Genomic DNA, 21019 nt, shown 5'->3' on the forward strand with positions numbered 1-21019 from the left:
GTTTTACCAATTAATTCATCTAAAAAGTTTTTCCACGTGACGTTTGTTAATATCTCTGACAGAAATGAGGTGGTTTTGTACCGCCTCTGGCCCCCATTGGGAGCAGCTGAGTGCAGTTTGACAACATGTGTATAGACCAGCCCTGGGAGACACAGCTTTGCCCCCGTGTCTTCAGGGAGTCACCCAGGAATCAGGTGAACTGCCATGCTCTCTTTGAGGATGTGATTTTTAATAATCATAGCAAGGTATTTTGTGAATGTGGTTACTTCTCTGTGTTTTATATTTGTTCAAAAATTTTCTTCTAGTGTCTTCATGGTAGACTGGCCCACGATCTTCACAGCAGCCAGGGTCCAGCTCCTCTCTCTTATGAGAGTCTGACATTCTTAGCATTATATGGCCTGGCTGAAAATGACCCTTCCATATTTGGTTGGGGTGGCAGGGAGGAGAAAAGTAAAAAGATTTCCTAGACCCTTGTGAACACTTTAACTGCTGCTTTTAATTATGTGTGGTCACTGTGGATTATTCTGCAACATTTGAAAAGAGGTGTGTTGTCACACGGGTGTCACTATAGCCATGAGACCTAAATTGTGGAATGAGGCACAGCCATTTGGTTTTGACCAGGCAGGTAACAGCTTATAGTTCCCATTGGTATGTTGAAGTAAGTAGCGAGTGTATAACCCACAAAGTGGCAGCACTCACAAAGTGATCATTTTCTTGAGTAATGAAGTGGCCTCACGTGGCCCCAGTGTAGAGAGCTGCTTTATACTGACTTCCGTTTTGTATTAATAAATAATGTTGTGGCGAGGTTGTCTATATATCTGGAGTTTATAGAGCTTCCCGTCTGCATAGTTGGACTCTCACAGGTCAAGTCACAAGGGTCTGAGGATAAATGATACTGTGACGTTGCCTGGTCTGACACTTACATGGTAAGTGCTCGATTTTTAAGTTTTCCAACAAATACAGATGAGTTTGAGAGGAGCCTCACATTCTGGTGTTCTACAAGATGACTCTCTGCTGAGTGGAGTCTTCCACTTAATCTGCTTTGTCTTTCCGGTTTTCTGTAGGTGCACCTAGCTTTTCTAATTCATTCAATCCTTCCTCCTTGACTGCATCATTGTCTTTTCTGACCATTTCTATATGCGTCCTCTACAAACTACTTTGTCTGCTTTTATATCTGTTCTTCTTTTGTGCACTATGGACGTAGCCTTCTTAGAAGCCTGTAAGATCATGAATACCTTAGGATAACCTTTAGGATAAGCTATTCATCCTGTGTTTCTGTGACCCAATATGCTTATCTGTCTTTCTCCTTTTCCTTTTCTGCCCCTTTATTTCAATCTGTTTTCTTCATCTCTGACCTTAAATCTTTAGCTCTAAAGACCTTTGACCTGTTTCCCAAGCCTGCAACTTCCCTCTAGACATTTCCTTCCGAGATGTCTCGTCATCTTCCCAGACTCCCAAACCCCAAATTTATCTTCCTCATTCCCAAGATGACTCCTCCCACTGACTTCCCTGTTTCTCTTGGTCACACCACCTTTCTCCCTGTCAGAGGTGCCACCATACCTAAGGTCTCATCACTGCTTTTTTATCTTCCCTTGTCTTTCTATGACTCTATTTCTTGCTCCATAGCTTCGTTTCTAATCTGTCTCCTCCCCGGTTTCCCACCTCCAGACTCTCCTCCGTTGGATCCATTGTGCTAAGGAAGTCTGGGTAACCTTCCTAAATGACATTTTCCTGTTAAAGACATTCATTGGATTCCTAGGTTTTTTCAGTGGCCAAAAAGGAGGTATCTCAGCCTGACATTCACAGTGGGCCCTTTTTATACTCTTTTCCTTGGAACGTGCTGAGTGCCTACCCTTTCCTCTTGCTAGGCCTGTCTCTCTCCTGCATTCTTCATCCCATACATACTGGGCTTTTTCCCTTCTCTGAATCTTTACCAGTGCTTGTCCCCCTCATCCCTCTCTACCTTCTGTCTATATTCTATCCATAGTGAAAGGTCATCTGAGGATCCTTCCCTGATCACTCCAGCTGCAGAGAGTTATCCTCTTCTGAAATAGGCAGCACCACTCTGCTTTTGAACTAATACCTTCTCTGTAAGAGTACATAAATAATTGGGAAATAGGAGAAAGACAAAAAATTACTTTGTCCTATATATTCTTTTGTTCTTCTTGAATTTTATACTGTGTGCATGTAGTACTTATTTAGTAAAATAAAATTTTAACATATATTTAGCAAATGTATTTTTAGAAATAGCAAGTTATTACTCTGTATTATGCGCTAATTTTCCATGAACATGTGTATTGGTTTCCCCATATCACCTAACTCAGTACAATGAGTACCTAGTAGGAGCTCAGTTAAGAAGCTGAGTGAATAAGTGGCTGGAAGGGTGAGGGATGGAAGGAAGAAGGCAAGAACAAATAAGAGGCAGTCTTGGGCCTGACCTAGCTCTTCTTCCTGAGTAATTTCAAAACTGAAGGGGAAAGGATCACTTTTGCCTTCTTATAGTTTCCTAAGAATGGAGACAGTTTATCTCCTTCCCTGGCTAGTTAGAGTTTTAATCTGATACTTAAGAATTTTTTCTGTCTAGGATTTTATATATAGAAAATCCTAGAAACTCAACCAAGAAAACACTGTTAGAATTGATCAGCAAATTCAGTGAAGTTGTAAAATACAAAATTAACATACAAAAATGAGTAGTGTTTCTATAAACTAACAATGAATGTTCTGAAAAAGAAATTGATCCCATTTATAGTATCATCAAAAACAATAAAATGCTTACAATATATTTAACCAAGGAGATCAAAGATCTCTACTCTGAAAGCTACGAGACATTGATGAAAGGGATCAAAGAAGATACAAATAAATGGAAAGGTATTCCATGTTCATGGATTAGAAGAATTAATACTGTAAAAATGGCAATACTACCAAATGCCATCTGTAGATTCAATGCAATCCCTATCAAGATGCCAATGGTATTTTTTTATATGGAAATAGGAAAAAACACTCCTAAAATTTATTTGGAACCACAAAAGACCCTGAATAGCCAAAGAAATCCTGAGAAAGAACAACAAAGCAGGAGGCATCACACTTTCTGATCTCAAACTATACTGTAGAGCTATAGTAATTAAAACAGTATGGTACTGGCATTAAAACAGACACATAGACCTCAGGAACAGAATCGAGAGCCCAGAAATAAACCCAAGGATGTACAGTCAACTAATATTTGACAAGGGAGACAAGAATACTCAATGGAGAAAGTCTCTTCAATAAATGGTACTGGGAAAATTGGATATTCACATGTCAAAGAATAAAACTAGACCCCTATCATGTACCACACACAAAAATTAATTCAAAATTGATTAAAGACTTAACTGTAAGAAACCATGAAGCTCTTAGAAGAAAACATAGGATCAAAGCTCCGTGACCTGGGTATTGGTGATTACTTTTTGGAAATCATATGTAAAGTACAAGCGACAAAATCAAAAATAAACAAGTGGGACTACATCAAACTGAAAAGCTTGTGTACAGCAAAAGAAACCAACAAAATGAAAAAACAACCTACAGAATGGGAAAAAAATATTTGCAAACCACGTTTCTGATAAGGGGTTAATATCCAAAATGTATAAAGAACTCATACAACTCAATAGCAAAAACAAAAAAAATCCAATTAAAAAATGGGCAAAGGATCTGAATAGACATTTTTCTTCAAAGATGTGTGAATGGCCAACAGGTGTATGAAAAGATGCTCAACATCACTAGCCATTAGGGAAATGCAGATTAAAACCACAATGAGGTATCACCTCATGGCTGAATGGCCGTCATCAAAGAGACAACAAATGCTGGCATAGATGTGGAGAAAAGGCAACCCTTGTGCACTGTTGGTGGGATTATAAATTGGTATAGCAACTATGGAAAACAGTATGGAGGATCCTAAAAAAATTAAATATAAAACTACCATATGATCCAGCAATTCTACTTCTGGGAATATATCCAAAGGAAACAAAAACACTAACTTGAGAATACATCTGCACTCCCATGTTCATAGCAGCATTATTTACAATAGCCAAAACATGGAAACAACCTGTGCTTATCAATAGATGAATGGATAAAAAAAAAGCTGTGGTATATATATAGACAGTGGAATATTATTCAGCCATTAAAAAAAACCCAAGGAAATCCTACCATTTGCTACAACATGGGTGGACATTGAAGGCATTTTGCTAACTGAAATAAATCTGACAGAGAAAGACAAATACTGTATGATCTCACATGTCAAATCTATGTACAAAAAACAAAACATCAAGCTTATAGACAAAGACATAAGATTTGTGGTACAAGAGGCGGCAGGGGGCTGGGGGAGAGGTGTAGGAGGAAGGAATTGGAAGAAGGTGGTCAAAGGTACAAACTTCCAGTTGTAAGATAAATAAGTACTATGGACGTAATGTACAACATGACGACTATAGTTAGCACTGCATTATGATATAGCAAAGTTGTTAAGAGAGTGGATCCTAAGCGCTCTCGATACAGTGATAATTTTTGTCTTTTCTTTTTTTGTATCTAAATGAGATGATGGATGTTAACTAAACCTATTGTGACAATTGTTTCAGAACATATTTAAATCAAACCGTCATGCTGAACACCTTAAACCTTTTACAGTGATATATGTAATTAATTCTCAATAAAACTGGAAAAAAAAATTCTTCCTGTCTACTGTTCCTCACCCACACCCACACAAATAACTAAATAGAATGTAGGGGCCATTTTTGTAATTTGGGAATACATACTTAGATCTGTGTAGCTCCACCCAGCATTATGAGTTCAGGAACATCTGCATTCTGCCTAGTGTGAGCAGGGGTTTCAGGGGGAGCATCTTGTCTTCAATTGAGAGGTTCCCTTTCCGCCCCACTCCACCCCTGCCCCCTTAGCAGTAGCTTTCCCCCAGTCTCTGCAGCCACTAGAAATGCTCCCACACATCCCCAAATGTCCAGGGTAGTGAGACGGCACGCACACTCCCCACTATGCCCCCCACTCTCACAGTCCAGGGCATGTTCACCCTTAGGGCTCAGTTTGATATGGTGGGGGGAGGGGTCATTTGGAGATGATACATGATTAAGCAATGATGTTCATTAAAGGTAGTCATATTTCAAGACCAGGGAGCATAGGCCTTGCTATATGTGTTTTTGAGGTAGATCTTTGAAAAGCAACACAAACAGTACTAAATAGCTACTGCCCATTTTTGGTCCCCTCCTTCTGGTGGTAAATCTTATTTTTCTATTTCTCTTTCAGAGCATGCTTGAGAAGGGAGGATAAAATCAACTTTTAGAACAAGCAGAATTCCTTCAGCGTTAATTCCAGAGGTGGAACATTTTTTTTTTTCCTAGTAAGAAAGCAACTCATTTAAAGAGAAGACCATTAAAGAGAAGCATCAGAGAGCAGATTCAACAGAAGCATATCACAGTTTGATCAGCAACAGTTTGAAAAGCCAAGGCCTAGATCAGGGATCAGCCATCAAGGGCTTGCTACAGTGTTAATAAATCCACTTACGATGATTAAAAAGAAGGGCAGTCCTCTCCACCTTCTGTACTTTCTATTCAACTTCCTCTTCTAACCAAGCTCCATCATTGGATGAACCTGCCCTCCCACAAAGCTGGGAGTTGGGATCGAGGGCTGAGGTCACTGGGGTGGGGAGAAGAGAAGGCCAAACCCCTCCATCTCGGGCCAGCAGTGCTGGGCAGAATTGGCTAGGCTGTGACATGTTGGGTTTCTCTCTCTTTCTTTTCTCCCTTAACTATATAAGAGCTACTTTATTTTAACTTATTACGGTGATCATGTAAGAAGACAAAAAGGAGAGAAAATGTACCTCTTTTACTGGAATAATGTTTCTGATTATGAGTGACATAAGGCATTTTCTATCAACATGAAGGCAACCTTGGCTTCTGCAACCTCTCGTCTATCATGAATACTGACATCTTTACTTCACTCACTATCAATAATAAATATATTTTCTGATGAAGACTGTCATTGTAGTCTGCAGCCTCGCGTGTTTTTGTTTTTTCCAGGTTAGATGGTTATACTTATGGGAATTGAGTTGATTTATATTGTTATTAATTTGTATTTGTGTGGTGCCTTTACTCTAAAAAGCTCCAACACACTTTGCAGATCCTCAGACAGGCAAGAGATGTTTATAATTTGCCTCTCAGGTACGTAACATTCAGTAAGATCTTTACAAATTGCATGAACCTTCCTTTCTTTGGGATGACCAAAATCATCCTGCCTGGGGCAAGCACTAGATTAGATAACCTTGGTTAGGAACTCCTGACCCTGCAATACTAGGAAAATGTTAAAAGGAAAAAAAAAATTGACCCTGAGACTTGATGAAATTGGAAAGAGAAGAAATACTTCCTGATTATAACTCTCACTTTTCTACCAGAGGATTGGTGCTTCGACACTGGAAGTTGGAAATGAGCATTCACACCAAATGGAGAGATCTTTCTGGGAAATAGATGAAAAAGAGAATGCCAGTGATCTGTGATGTCATCTGAATACCTTTTGTCATGTAGAATTTTTATTTCATTTTTATTTTGTTACAGAAGGAGATAATTTAGCAAAATAATTAAGATAACAGGCTCTGGAGTAAGATGCATCTGTGTTCAAATTGTGACTCTGCTACTACCACCTGGGGGACCTAATTACGTCACCCCACCATACTAAGCCTCAGATTCCTCAACTGTAAATTGAGGGGAAATGCAAGAACCTGCTTTGTAGGCTTATGGTGAAGAGTCAAGATGCTTTCCACATACATTTGGTCGAGTCCATTGTCGTTGGATATGTGACTATAATAAACTGGTGTTTGGAGCTGGGGGCATGGAAAGAACATCCACATGTCTTTTACTTAGAGAAAGTTGGGATGAATGTAACTTGTGTCAGGAAAATTTCAACCAGCCCCCTTACATGTCATTGTGGCTTCTCATGCATCTGATTCCCGAGTCGGCTCCATTTGAATGCATCTTCGTGGACACTTGTGGGCACACCTGTAAACCTGATGTTGATTCTGAATGACCTTGGGGACGCTTCTCAGATAATTACTGAAAGGCTCTGTGATTCTGTTTAATGAAAGCGTTGTTTTGTTTGTTTGTTTAAATGATGCAGAATAAGCTGCATTCATCTAAGTGTGAGTGATGGAAGCGCTGGTAGCTTGAGCAGCAGCACAGTCTGGCACTGTCAGGAAGGCATCCAGGTAACTGCCTGGGAGTAATAATAGGTACACGAAAACAAATGTGTACATGGCGACTGGCTGTAGTGTTTGCAAATCAGCGAACTCACAGATTCCCTCCTATACTGCTTTGTTTTGCAATTTAGAGCCAAGAACTTGGCACATCCCAGGCTGCCAGTCTTGTTGCTGGCAGAGAAATAAAGCACTGAAGAGTCAGGCATTTAAAGCTGGTTAAATCCATGAAAACGGGAGGTGGTTTGTCAGGACCGCTCTCTCCCAGCACCTGTTATTAACGTCTCATTCTGATGAACATGATGGGCACAAGCGGGAAAGACCACACTTTAGGAGAAATAAAAGGGTGAAATGATGCCTTTTCCTGCACCTCGGAGATCTCCCTGTTAATTGCATCACAACTTAGCCCAGGTCACTGTTAACCTCAGGACAACTGCTTGGGGAGAATGTTGTGATCTGTGTGAGGCTCATGGGAGTAACATATTCCAGTCAGTTAGCATATCCATTAAGTAGAACACGCCTTGAACCACAACAGTTTAGCTCATGAAGCCAGGAAGAATAAGGTATCCTGAAAGCAGGTCAGATGTTATAACGCTAAACTAACGTCTGGTGAACTTCCAGAAGACAGTGGGGTCGAAATCAGCACAAAGTCCTCCCTTTGGAAAGCCAATAACTTATTACAGAAGACGTGCCAACATGCAACAATTTTAGAAGTTAACGGACTGATCATTATTAATAGCAGACGTGGAGTGCTAAAAGCCAGGTGCTTGTGGCCTGCTGGTCAACCAGTGAGAGCTCTCTACAGCAGCTCTAGGCTGCCAGTGTTTTGCTTCGAACTAAACAAGTGGCCAGGTGTCCTCACCTTCTCTGGCTTAGGAGTTGTGAACCTGTGGTTCTTAGCTTGACATCTTTCAGCTCACAGGTATAATTGCTTTCATCAGAAACCCACAGGATAATCCTCTTCCCCGTTTCTGTGAGCTGTAGGAGTTGACCCTTTCAAGATTTAAGAACTAGAGCAGTTGAACAGTTGAAAGAGTAGCAATAACTTACTGTGATGATTCTGCTTTGAGTTACAATTCTTGACAAGCTAATACTTTGAATGAGTGAATTAATGTATATTTGTTTTCTTTGTCTGTCATGGCTTCCCCAAGTTTTCATCCATTTCTCAGCTTCCCCCCCCTCAGTCGCTCCATCTTTATTGCCTCCTCTAGACTCTTCTGTGTATTTAAACTTTTCTCACCCTTCTTGGCCTTCCAGACCCACCTCCTGAGACATATGGCATCGTCTTGGGTGCAGAATCCTGGGCTCTTGCTCTGAGTTCTGTGCTGTTGCCTCTTGGAACAAGTCCCTTCCCCTCAGGTTTCTCTCTGCCCAGTGGCCGGCTCTGGTTCTTCTCCATTATAACAAGAGATTTTTGATACTTCCTTTTCTTCCCCAAACTCCTAGTTCTTAAACTAGTTATATATTTAGAACGTCTTATCATTTGGTCATTTTCTATGTTTGTAGTTCTTAATTTTTAAACCCGGTAAATGGAACTTCTAAATTCTCTGGGAAAAGACGTAAATTTGTATTTAGTTCTCTGTGGCCTTTGATTGTATTTTTCCTATAGTTTATGATCCTCATTAGAGAAATGGTTTCCCATTACTTGCCCCAGGGGATTTACTGAGTGGGTGGGCTGTGTCCCTTCTGAAATGTTGCCTTAGGACTTGGACCCTGTTTGTGCCAGTGAGACACAATCCAAACCGCCCCCAGAACAGGAGACCTTGATGCTGGTGCTGATACCTGCGTTAGTCTGAACAACACGTGGGCTGGTTAATTCACATACACAATTTATTTTAAAATGTATGCTAGACATTTGTTTGAGCCTCTTGTCTTGCTGAGTCCTTGAAAGACTTCAGAACGTTATCGTTCAGTTTTCACTCTCTCCTTCCCTTGACCTACTGGGTGTCGGAGGTGCCAACAGTGACTAAAACCATGTAAAGGGAATTAAAGGGAGAGGATAAGGACATACTATTCGTAAGATGGAATGCTGGCTCTTGGCGCTCCAAGCTGTGTGGAGAGAAGGACTGGGCATTACCCCCATAAACTCCTTTTCATTCTCCAGCTTCTGTCATTCAGAGTCCACAATAATGCGAAGAGAGAAGTCATTTTTAGTTATTTCAATTTAGATGATCTGCAGCTATATCCATCTTACTGTCATCCCTGTACCCTACGTGAGATGGGAGTAGTCAGTGATTTTCCAGGCTCGGTGGAATAGGAAACTTTGAGGCCACCCTTGTATCCCAAGGAGGTTGACTCCTGCCCCGATGTACCTTGGAGAGCACTCCTTGGTGAAGGATGGTGGATTGACTTGATATGCACCAGAGACAAAGGGAACTTGTTCTCCTATACCTGGAGTGAGATCACCTCACTCATCTGACAAGGTCCCTTACACTAAGAATTTTGGCCAGAGTACCAGATAGCTTAAGGAACTTTCAATTCCATTCAAAGAAACCCAAAAAACAGTCACTGGGAGAAAAACGACCAACCATCTAATTCATTCTCCTAGCTCCAGGCTGATGTTTGAATGAAGATGATGAAATATTCATCTTGTGTCTCCTGGTGCCTCCAGCCTCAGTTTTGCTGGCAGAGCCTCTATAAAAAGAGTTGAATTGCTGTAGAGGAGAAAGCAAAAGTCATCATCCAAATCAAAAGTGTCTTCCGCTTTTCCTACCAGTTGTCTTGAACCTTCCAAACAGACCCTCAGCCTTCTCCAGACCATGAAAGCATGCCCTGTATTTTAGGGGACGGCCCAGTGTTAAACCCAATTTGGATTCAGGAAATGTGGCCGCCATATTTATGACTTTCAGTTAAGGAAGTTGGAAACTGAAAATTGAAACTGTCAAGTTCAGTCCCTGAAACTCCTTCAAACCAAGTCAACTCTAAATGGAAAACAGCTGTGCTTCAATTTAATGAAATGCTTCAAACCTCTTGAAGTGAGTTTGATAAGGTGAGGTCTCCACACACTTCAAAGATTTTCCCGTGCCGAAAAACTTGACTTCCCTCACCTCTCTGTCCCACTACATGTCTCTGCCTCTCCTGCGAGGATCCTTACTGGGCTGTGGCCATTGTCACTTTGCTGAGAGGGCAGTCCGCTTTGAATAGCACCCTTCAAAGTAAATTACATTTCCACAATGGTTTTTAAATGCAAATGTGGAAGCCAGAGGTTAGTGGCCACGTTGCAGGGTACCACTCTGCTCCAGCTATGCCTTTCCTACCTAGACTTTGTCCCGGGAGTGGCCTGCCTGGGCTGGACTCCAAGTGGCCCATGTTTGGGGAGCCGCCTGCAGTGCCCTTCTCTGTCGGGTCCGCCTACTGGCCAGGCTGCTGCTGGGCCCTCATCATGTCCACAGCATAGGTTGAAAGCCTGTACTCACTCATTCCTCACTGGAGAATATATACAATAAGGTTCAGGGCCAGATGACTGAGGCCAGTTGCTGCTTATCTGCTGCCTGTGCAGTTCAAGAGACATGGGTAAAAAACATTTTCTTCATTTCATAGCCACAGGCCAGGTTTCTCAGCATGAAACCAGAAACGCCATGGCAACCTGCAAATTTTAGCTTTGCTTTGCATCTCTGTAAGGTAACGTGCACCCTGGTCTCAGAAGCATGACCACAGAGTCATTGAAAATATTATTCAACAGAGTTGAAGTGGCAATGTCATCTTATTTCTAGCTTGGAAGGCCGGCTGCAGAGCAGGGGCTGGTAGCTCTGCTTTTAACAGAGGGTGAATAAGGTGTCAGCTCACCTGCTGTTGGGAGTTCTACTTTCCTAGGTGTTCTTAAAATACCTTTGCAGCAGCTGCGTTTTAAATGTGAATCCAAAATGTAAAGTCCACACACCTTACCCTCAGGTGCTTAACACAGAACTTGGAAATCTTAGTAACTAAGGCGGAAGTTGCTCTTCTCCTACTGGAGATGACTTCATCAGTGGAGTTAGATGTTATTGTATAGAAGCAGTCTAGAGGGGTTATGAATCACCGTTAAGATACTGTTCTTTCAGGAACATCAGAAGTTACTGTCCCGAGTTTTTATAACCACTTTCAACTCTCTTCAGTGTAGGAGTGGCTTATTCGTCGTCACCTTATGGGTCAACCCTTGCTAGTTAGCTCACCACTTCCGCGTTTTCTAGTACCTGGGAGAGGTTGTCTGCCATAGGACCACGTCAGCAGGAGTCATTCGTACACTGACTCACCGAATCGGCAGAGTCTACTCTGTGCCCCAGGCACTGTTCCTGGAGTCAGGGAAATGGTGGCCAACATGATGGACAAGGTCCGGACCTCATGGAGCTTCTGTTCCTGAGAGGGGAGGAGGCTTGAACGTTAATGTCAGGAAGTAGTGGATGTCCTGCAGAATGCTACAGCAGAGCAAAGGAGTAGTTCAGGGAGCAGGAGTAGGGCTTCACGGGAGACGTGCTATGTTAGAGGGCACTGCAGACAGCTGAAGGGAGTGACGTTTGGCAGATTGTTGAATATACTGAGGGCACCATTCATATGAAGATCTGGGGAGGTGCACTCCAGGCTGGGGGAACAGTAAGCACAAAGGTCCTGAGACAGGAACAAGTTTGGTGTGTTAGGGGAGTGAGCAGCAAGGAGGTCCTGGGGGCTTGAGTGGAGCGAAAAAGGCAAATAGTGGTGGGAGATGGCTTCAGAGAGGCAGGCAGGACACATAGGACTTTTTTTTTCCTTAGGTCGCGCCCCGGGGCTTACAGGATTTTAGTTCCCCAACCAGGGATGGAACCCATGCTCCCTGCAGTGGAAGCGCGGAGTCCTAGTCACTGGACCACCGGGGAATTCCTTAGGACTTTTTTGTCCCAGCTATTAAATAAATATAGAATAAATAAAACAAATAAGCCATAAAATAAGTAATAAGGGGTGTAATGTCCAGCATGGCGACTATCATTAATAATACTGTATTGAATACTTGAAAGTTGCTGAGAGAGATCTTAAAAGTTCTCATGACAAGAATAAAATTTTGTAACTATGTATGGTGATGGATGTTAACTAGACTTATTGTGGTGATTATTTCATAATATATACAAATATTGAATCAAGTACACCTGAAACTAATATAATGTTACATATCAATTACATCTCAATTAAAAATATATATATATATGGTGGTGGATCAATTGGATATACACATGCAACAAAAGGGAAACTGGACTGTACCTCATTCCTTACTCAGAAGTCAATTTTAATTGGAATATCCTTTAAATGAGTAAGTAGAACACTAATGCTTCTAGAAGAAGAATATAGAATATAGGTATTCTTCACAATATAGAATAGCTTCGTGACTTCAGCATAAGGAGATATTTCTTAAACAGGATACAAAAACAGTAACCATAAGGGAAAAAGTTGATAAGTTAGATTACTTTAAGAATTTCTGTTCATCAAGACACCAAGAGAGTGAAAAGGCAAATCTTAAGATATTTGTGAAGCATAAGCCAACAAAGGGCTCACATCCAGGCTATATAAAGAACTACAAATCAGTAAGAAAAGGCAACTGAACAGAAGAATGAGCAAGAGACTGAAATAAGAACTTCACAGGAAATAAATATCTAAATGGCCAATAAACATATGAAATGTACTCAACAGCATTACTAATTAGGGAAATGCAAATTAAATTCACAATGAGATGCCCCCATTTATCCACCAGAATGGCAAAAACTAAAAAGATGGAAAATAGTGAGTGTTGACAGGATGTGAAGCAACTAGTTTCTAAAACATTGCTGGTAAGAGTGCAAATTGGTACAACCAATTTGGGAAATGATCTGGCATTATCTATTAAAGCTGAACATGTTGTCTTAGTTTTAACAGAATTACTCTAGATGACTGGGTGGCTTAAGAACAACAGAAACTTATTTCTTATAGTTCTGGAGGCTGGGAAGTCAAGATCAAGGTGCTTGCTGGCAGATTTGGTGTCTGGTATGGGCCTGCTTCTGGTTTATAGTTGGCCATCTTCTCCCTATACCCTCACATGACAGGTGAGGTGAGGGAGCTCTTCTGGGGTCTCTCTTATAAGGGGTCTCTCTTATAAGGGCACCAATCCCGGTCATGACGGATCTACTCTCGTGACCTAATCACTCCCAAAGGCTCCACCTCCACATACCATCACATTGGAGGTTGGGTTTCAACATATGAATTTTGGGGGGACGTAAACATTCAGTCTATAGCACAAATCCATACCTGATGACCCAGCAATACCATTCCTAGGTACATACCTAGAGAATGTTCAATAGCATTCATAATAGCTACAGAGTAGAAACAACCAAATGTGCATCGTAATGAAAACTGAATATATTGAGGCATATGAAATATTATGCAGTAATACAGATGAGTGAGTTACGGTTACATGTAAAAATGGATGATTCTCACAAACTGTTGAGCAAAAGAAGTCAAGGACTAAAAAAAAACACGTTTTATAATTCCATTTCTATAAACTTCTTAAAATGGCGAGATGAATGATAGTGTTTACGGCTGGATGTTTATGTGATAAAACTATACAGAAAAATAAGCAAGAGTTATAAATGGATAGCAGTTACATTTCTGGGTGTCAGAGTGGGTACTGATAAGAAGGGACACAAATGGGTCTTCAAGGGTACTGGTGAAGTAGATAAAATCTACTTATTTTATTTTATTTATTTAGTTTTGGCTGTGTTGAGTCTTGCTGCACGCGGGCTTTCTCTAGTTGTGGCGATCGGGGGCTACTCTTCATTGCAGTGCGCACGTTTCTCATTGCGGTGGCTTCTCTTGTTGCGGAGCATGGGCTCTAGGCTCATGGGCTCAGTAGTTGTGACTTGCAGGCTGAGTAGCTGTGATGCATGGACTTAGGTGCCCCGCAGCATGTGGGATCTTCCTGGATCAGGGCTCAAACCTGTGTCCCCTGCATTGGCAGGTGGATTCTTAACCACTGCGCCACCAGGGAAGCCCTTAATTTATGATAATTCATTGAGCTGTACATCTGTTTTGTGTTCTTCACTGTGTATCTTATACTTCACAATAAAAAGGATTTAAGATGAACTTAAACAGGTTCAAGCTTATCCCTGTGACAAAGTCATTTCCTCTCCCTTGATAATTACTAGTAACTGACATTTGTTGAGGGGTATTCTGAGCCAGGAGCTGTATTAAGTATTTTATATACATTATCTCTGATTGCAATAATCCTATAAGTTAGCTACTTTTATTATCCCCATTTTACAGATAAGGAAACTGAGGCTTGGATGGGTGAGGTAACTTGCCAAGGGTCACACGGCTACTAAATGGCAGCCCACCCCTGTCCTGCCCGGAAGCCTGGCTCTTAACTGCTGCGTGTTCTCTCCACACATGCATCATCCTGCTGCTACATCTTTAGGGCAACCTCCAAATCCCGCACGGCATCTGTCCCAGTGCCATTGTACAGTATAAGCTTTCAATAAACGTTGAGTGAATAATGAATAAAAGCCCCATTCTTTTCATCCACTTCCTCTCATGTACTGGGTGCGGTAGCACAAGGTTTTCTTGCCTGGGCGAAGTTCCTGAGGTTTCAGGCAGAGGAAAAATAACAGGAAAGCCTCCTGCTTGTGGCTGATGCTAGTTTTGCTCACCGGGGTCTGTCAGACAAATTCCCTACTTCCTTTTTTACTTTCCCTGAGCTCCAAGACATCTGTCTCACTACATCGTGTTCCTCCACGGCCTGCCACTCAGGAGGCGGAGATGGAGACGCAGCCGGGCTGTGTGCCCACCCGCTGCTTCCGCCTCCGGAGGGGGTTCCAGGTGCAGCCCTTCCACAGGCCCCAGGTGGGCCAGGAGGGTGCAGGGCGCAGAGCCCAGCCATTCTAAATAAAACTCCCAGTCCCATGTCGCTGCTGGTTTCCCAAGGTCTTCTGAGGCAAAAAAGACTTGGGAAGGAAAGTAACTGTTGATCTGGAACTTTCAGGCCCTGTTCAGTGGCGGTTTGTCACTGGCTTTGAAGCTGGAGCTGCTCGCTAATGCAGTTGTGTACAAAGCAGCTGCGTGGGCCTCCAGGAAATATCACCAGCTCAGCCTTTGCCACCTGCCTTCCCTGTGTGCTCTTTTCCTGGTTTTAGAAGATTAAAAATCAACAACAACAACAAAAGAGGAAATCAAAATTTGAGAACTCTACACATATTTTCCTGGATGATTTTGACCACGATATCAAGCTGTCCAAAACAGCTAATTATTTACAATTTCCCCACCCACCCCTCACCTCTCCCAAACTGGCTCCTCCTCTTGGCTTTTGACACCTACCCACATACCCACCTTGTGCTCGCATCACCAGGAACTGAAGTCTAGGGGTCCCTGGACTCCTTCCTCACCCACCTTTGCCCACCCACACCCACCCATGAGCACCGTCCATTTGGACCTGACAGTCTTTTAGAGCCAGGAGAACTTGGGCCAATCCTTTGTTTTATAGACAACTTGAAGCCACATAAATAATGTCCTTAGAGTGAGGATTACTAGGCACTAAAAAGGTTACATGTGGTCTATAATGTCCGTCAGGAGAATCTCTGTAAATCTGTAGAGGGTGATGTAAGAGGGTCAAAGTCTGTTCCGGGTCTTTTTCCCATAATTTCTCCCTCTAGCTTGTAATAAATGATGTTTGCTGTGACCTACCTAAGCATGAATACCCTTCTTCACTGATAGAACCTTGAGTTTGTGCAAGTATCAGCCTTTCAGGGGAAACTAGCCTTTCCTACCCAGCCCCAGGGATGAATCTTGATTAACTTAAGGCAATCACTTTCCTTGACAGTGATTGGTTTAGGAATGGACATGTGACATAATTCTTGCCAATGGAGTGTGAGGGAAGTTTCCTGGGTGCTTCTGGGAAACTTAAAAAGCAACACTAGTGAGGCTGGGTCATATTTCCCCTGATGGCCTTTGATGGTGTTTTGTGAGTATATGAGGCCTGGAGTTTTGGTGCCTACATTATGGTCACGGAGTGACGGGCCTGAGGGCAGAAACCAAGACATGGGGGTAGCAGAGGCAAAACATGAGTAGAGGCCAGGCATCAGCTGAACTGCTCTATCATTGGACTTCCTGTTACAAGAGGTGGTATATTTATGCATTTCACTTATGTGGTTGAATTGGGTTTGCTGTTACTTGAAGCTGAGAACCTCCTAACTGATCCCTCTACGTTTGATAAAGATGCAGTCTTCTCTTCCACTCCCTGTTCTCCTTCCATCATTAAGGCACCAATTTCAGGCTAGCTTTCTTCTTAGGAGGGGCTGGGATTTTAATGAAATCCTTATAATCTGTCACCTGAGTCTCCTCACCAAATGCTTGGTGAAGGTTAGACTTTGAATCTCTGGTCATGGAATAGAACAGTGCTAAATGAAGTCCCCAGTCAGGTCCATCAAAATCAAATGGAAAGTAGCCAAAGTCTCTTAATTGACCTTTCTCCAAAGAAAATATACAAATGGCCAATAAACGAATGAAAAGACAGCATCGCTAATTGTTAGGGAAACACCAGTCAAAACCATAGTGAGATATCACTTCATACCCACTAGGAAGGCTGTGATCAAAAAGAATGATATAAACAAGTATTGGTGAGGATGTGAAGTAATTAGAATTCTCATACACTGCTGGTCAGAGTGAAATGGTGCAGCTGCTTTGGAAGAGTCTGGAAGTTCCTCAAATGGTTAAACATAGAATTGCTATATGACCCAGCAACTCCACCCCTAGGAATATACCCAAGAGAAATGAAAACATAGGCCCCCTATAAACACTTGTACATGAATGTTCATAGCAACAGTATTCATAATAGCCAAAAAGGAGGAACAACCCAAGTGCCCATCAACTGATGAATGAATAAACAACAACAACAGCAAAATGTGGCCTAGCCATATAATGGATTATTATTTGATAATAAAAAGGAATGACGTTCTGATGCTTGCTACCATGTGGATGAGCCTGAAAAATATTAATCAAAGTGAAAGGAGCCAGTCACACAAAAAAGACATATTGTGTGATTCCAGTTATATGAAATGACCAGAACAGGCAAATCCAGAGAGACAGAAAGTGGATTAGAGGTTGTCGGGGGCCAGGTGTTAGGGAAGATGAGGCGTGACTGCTAAAAGGTATGAAGAAAACATTCAAAAATTAGATTGTGGTAATAGTTGTGCAACTCTGAATATACTAACAGCCATCGAACTGTACGCTTTAAATGGGTGAATTTTATGATATGTGAATTATATCTCAAGATGTTTTAAAAAGAAATCCAGGGCTTCCCTGGTGGCACAGTGGTTAAGAATCCACCTGCCAATGGAGGGGACAAGGGTTCGAGCCCTGGTCCAGGAAGATCCCACATGCCGTGGAGCAACTAAGCCCGCGAGCCACAACTACTGATCCTGCATGCCTAGAGCCTGTGCTCCGCAGTAAGAGAGCCACCACAATGAGAAGCCTGCTCACCGCAATGAAGACCTGACATGGCCATAAATAAATAAATAAATAAATATCTTTAAAAAGGTAAGGGTATAGGCAAAAACAATTTCTCTATAGAATAATAGTAAATCTGATTTATGTGCATCTAAAAACGATCACTTGGGGTGTTTAAATTATAGACTCCCTGGCATCACCTGAGAATTACAGATTGTACCGTCTTCTTGGAATGCATAGCTCCCCAGAGATGCTAAAGTTGGGCAACCAAGAGATCAGTGGAGCATTCTGGCCTCCAGAATAATGGTTCCCAACTAGTGGAAGATGTTTATTTGCATAAAGGATGCTGAGAGTTTCATACATAACCATAACACAGTGCATGATGAATATACAGTTATGGCAGAGTTTTACAGTCAGACATACCTTATCTTGAGTCCTGGCTCTGTTAACCTGAAAGCCGTGTGAACTCTGGAAAGTTACTTAAACCTCTTCAAGTCTGTTTTATAATTTGTAAAATGGGGATAAAAATATAACTTCCATGGGGCTGTTGTAATAACAAGTGTAAAGAATCTGTGGTGCTTCATTACAGTGTCTGGCACCTAATAAGCTTTTCTCTGAGTGGCATGGAGTTGATCTGTTCTGAAGTCCATCCTTATATCAGTTGAAATCTTAGGAAAACACTACATTGGAAGAGCATTAGCTCAAGGGCACTGAGAAATACCTTTATTGAACTGCTAGCCATAGGGTGAAGTCCATAGCACATAAACCCCATGAGAGTAAGGCTACATTTTTGGCTCCATGCTGTGTTATCAGTGTCTGGAGGGTAGTGGTTCTTACATATTTGTAGAGATCCAGGGCTTTTCAATAATTATTGTGAGTTAATGTTCCCTGAGTCCCTTGCCATAATATGAGCAAGACCGTTTGCCTGATTGCAGACACCTGGTGTCTTAGTCAGCCTGGCTGCTATAACAAAATATCATAGACTGCATGGCTTAAACAACAGTTATTTATTTCTCACAGCTCTGGAGACTGGGAAGTCCAAGACCAAGGCGCTGACTGATTCAGTTCCTAGTGAGAAATCTTACTGGCTGGAAGACAGCTGCTTTCTTGCTGTGTCCTCACAACTGTGTCCCTTCCTTAAAAGCCACTAATCCCATTATAAGGGCCCCACCATCCTGCCCTCATCTAACCTTCCAAAGGTCACATTGGGGGTTAGGGCTTCAACATATGAATTTGGAGGGGATGTAATTCAGTCCATAGCACCTGGCATTTTTCACCCAGCCCCAGCTCACCAGCAAGTATCTGATGCTTCCAACCCCCCCCATCAGCTACACCTGCCAGAGATCTTTCTGCTTCTGCCCACTCGTCCTCCTGTGAGTATCCTTGACTCCACACTACTCCCCACAGCTTTGGCCAGCTTTTCTTCATATTATGGGATCTGTTGCTGTTGACCAGCTGCTCAGCTGACCCACATCGTCAGCTATGAAGCCACAGTAGGCAACATTTGTAGAGCCTCGTGTCAGTCCTGACAAATCTTTATGTTCTCAAAACTCCTGTGAATGTCACCCAGGAGAATGCCAGCAGACACAGAAATATCTTTGAAAAAGCAGGTTTTTGCTCCCATCATGGTAGGACCAAGGTCTCTGTTAGAAGAGTCGGCTTTGACGGGCTGAGCTAACGGCTCCAAATTGCACAGCCTTTTCCACTGGCACACCCCCATCTCATCTGCTGTAGATTATCGCCATGAGCCAACGTCAACACTTGAATCTCCTAGGGCTCTGCTCCTTCTCTCTGCCAGTGGTGTTTGTTCACAGGCATCGTTTTCTAACATGCCTCGCTGGATGATCGCTTGCCTGGGTTTCTAACCTCTCCCTCCACAGATTGTTTGCTTTCTCTCCTAGAGCTGGTGTTTCCTTCACCTCCCAAATGAGTATCATCTGTGAATTCAAAACACCCCTTGTTCCTGGAGGTGAGGCGAGAGGCCACATGGCCTGGTTGTCTTCTTGGTCCAGAGGCTCCTACCCAGCTAAGACCTTTTTCAACCCGTTATGTCTTCATCATGGTCCGAGGGGTTGTCTAACCAACCACTTACATCCTAATCCATTTCTTTATTATTGATACTTTATTTCACTGATGTTATCACAGGGCCTGGCAGAATGTAAATACTCAAGTATTAAGTGAAAAGTAGTTCTATTAACCAACTAGTAGTCAGTATGAAACTATCATTATTGCCAAACTGAGGGATTCCAGTCAAAAGCAAGACTTGACATTTCAGTTGGCCTATTCAGTTTCAAAATGGGGTTACACCAATTTCATTAATTTAAAAAAAAATAAAACACAGCTTTGTTGAAATATAATTCACATACCACACAGTTCACCCCTCGCAAATGTACATTTCAGTGTCTTTAGTATATTCACAGGGTCATTCAACCATCACCACAATCTAATTTTAGTGCATTTTCAACACCCCAAAAAGAAACCCTGTGGCCATTAGCAATCACTCCCTATCCACACTGCCCGCCCCCCAAATCCTCAGCCCCAGGAAACCACTAATCTACTTTCTTTCTCTTTAGGTTTGCTTATTCTGGAAGTTTCATGTAAATGGAATCATCTTTTGTGACTGGCTTCTTTCAGCACTATGTTTGCAAGGTTCACCCATGTTGTAGCATGTGTCAGAACTTCATTCCTTTTTGTTATCAAACAACATTCCATTATATGAATGTACCACATTTTATTGATGAAGATTCGGGTGGTCTCCATTTTTTGGCTGTTACGAAAAATACTGCTATGAGCATTGGTGTGTAAGCTTTTGTGCAGACTTTCATTTCCACTTCTCTTGGGTGTATAATTAGGAGTGGAACTGCTAGGTCATAGGATACCTAAGATTTGGGGGAACTGGCAAACTGCTTCCCAGAGTGGCTGGGCCATTTTACGCTCCCACCAGCAGTACATAAGGGTTCTAATTTTTCCGTATCCTCATCAATACTTACTGTCCATCTTTTTGAGCACATCCATCCTAGTGAGTGTGAGGTGATACATTTACATTTTCTTGATGACCAACAGGATCTTTTTGTGTGCTTATCAGCCAGTTTTATATCTTCTTTGGAGATATATCTTTTCAGGTCCTTTGTCCATTTAAAAAATTGGCTTGCTTGTCTTTTTGTTGTAAGACTTCTTTATATATTCTGGAAACAAATCCCTTATGAGATGCGTGGTTTGCCCATATTTTCTCCCATTCTGTGGATTGTCTTCTCACTTACTCGATATGTCATTTGTAGCACAAACCCTTTCTTAATTTTTAGGAGGTCCAATGCATTTCTAAATCATTATTTTTTTCTTTTGTTGCTTGTGGCTTGGGAGTCAGATCTAAGAAACCATCGCCTA

General features: G+C 42.0%; 1 protein-coding gene across 1 annotated transcript in view; it reads left to right on the plus strand.

The window, feature by feature from the left end:
• The window catches only part of CHCHD3 (coiled-coil-helix-coiled-coil-helix domain containing 3), a 296334-nt gene extending 281967 nt beyond the window's left edge, over positions 1-14367 (plus strand). The window contains exon 8 of the mRNA XM_082662344.1: positions 5284-14367. Within this exon, the coding sequence (XP_082518470.1) occupies positions 5284-5307 (24 nt within the window). The 3' untranslated portion in view covers positions 5308-14367. The remainder of the gene's footprint in view (positions 1-5283) is intronic.
• The last annotated feature ends 6652 nt before the right edge of the window (positions 14368-21019 follow it).

Source organism: Grampus griseus (genome assembly GCF_964374135.1).
Source record: "Grampus griseus genome assembly, chromosome: 9".
In the NCBI taxonomy this organism is placed as follows: domain Eukaryota; kingdom Metazoa; phylum Chordata; class Mammalia; order Artiodactyla; family Delphinidae; genus Grampus; species Grampus griseus.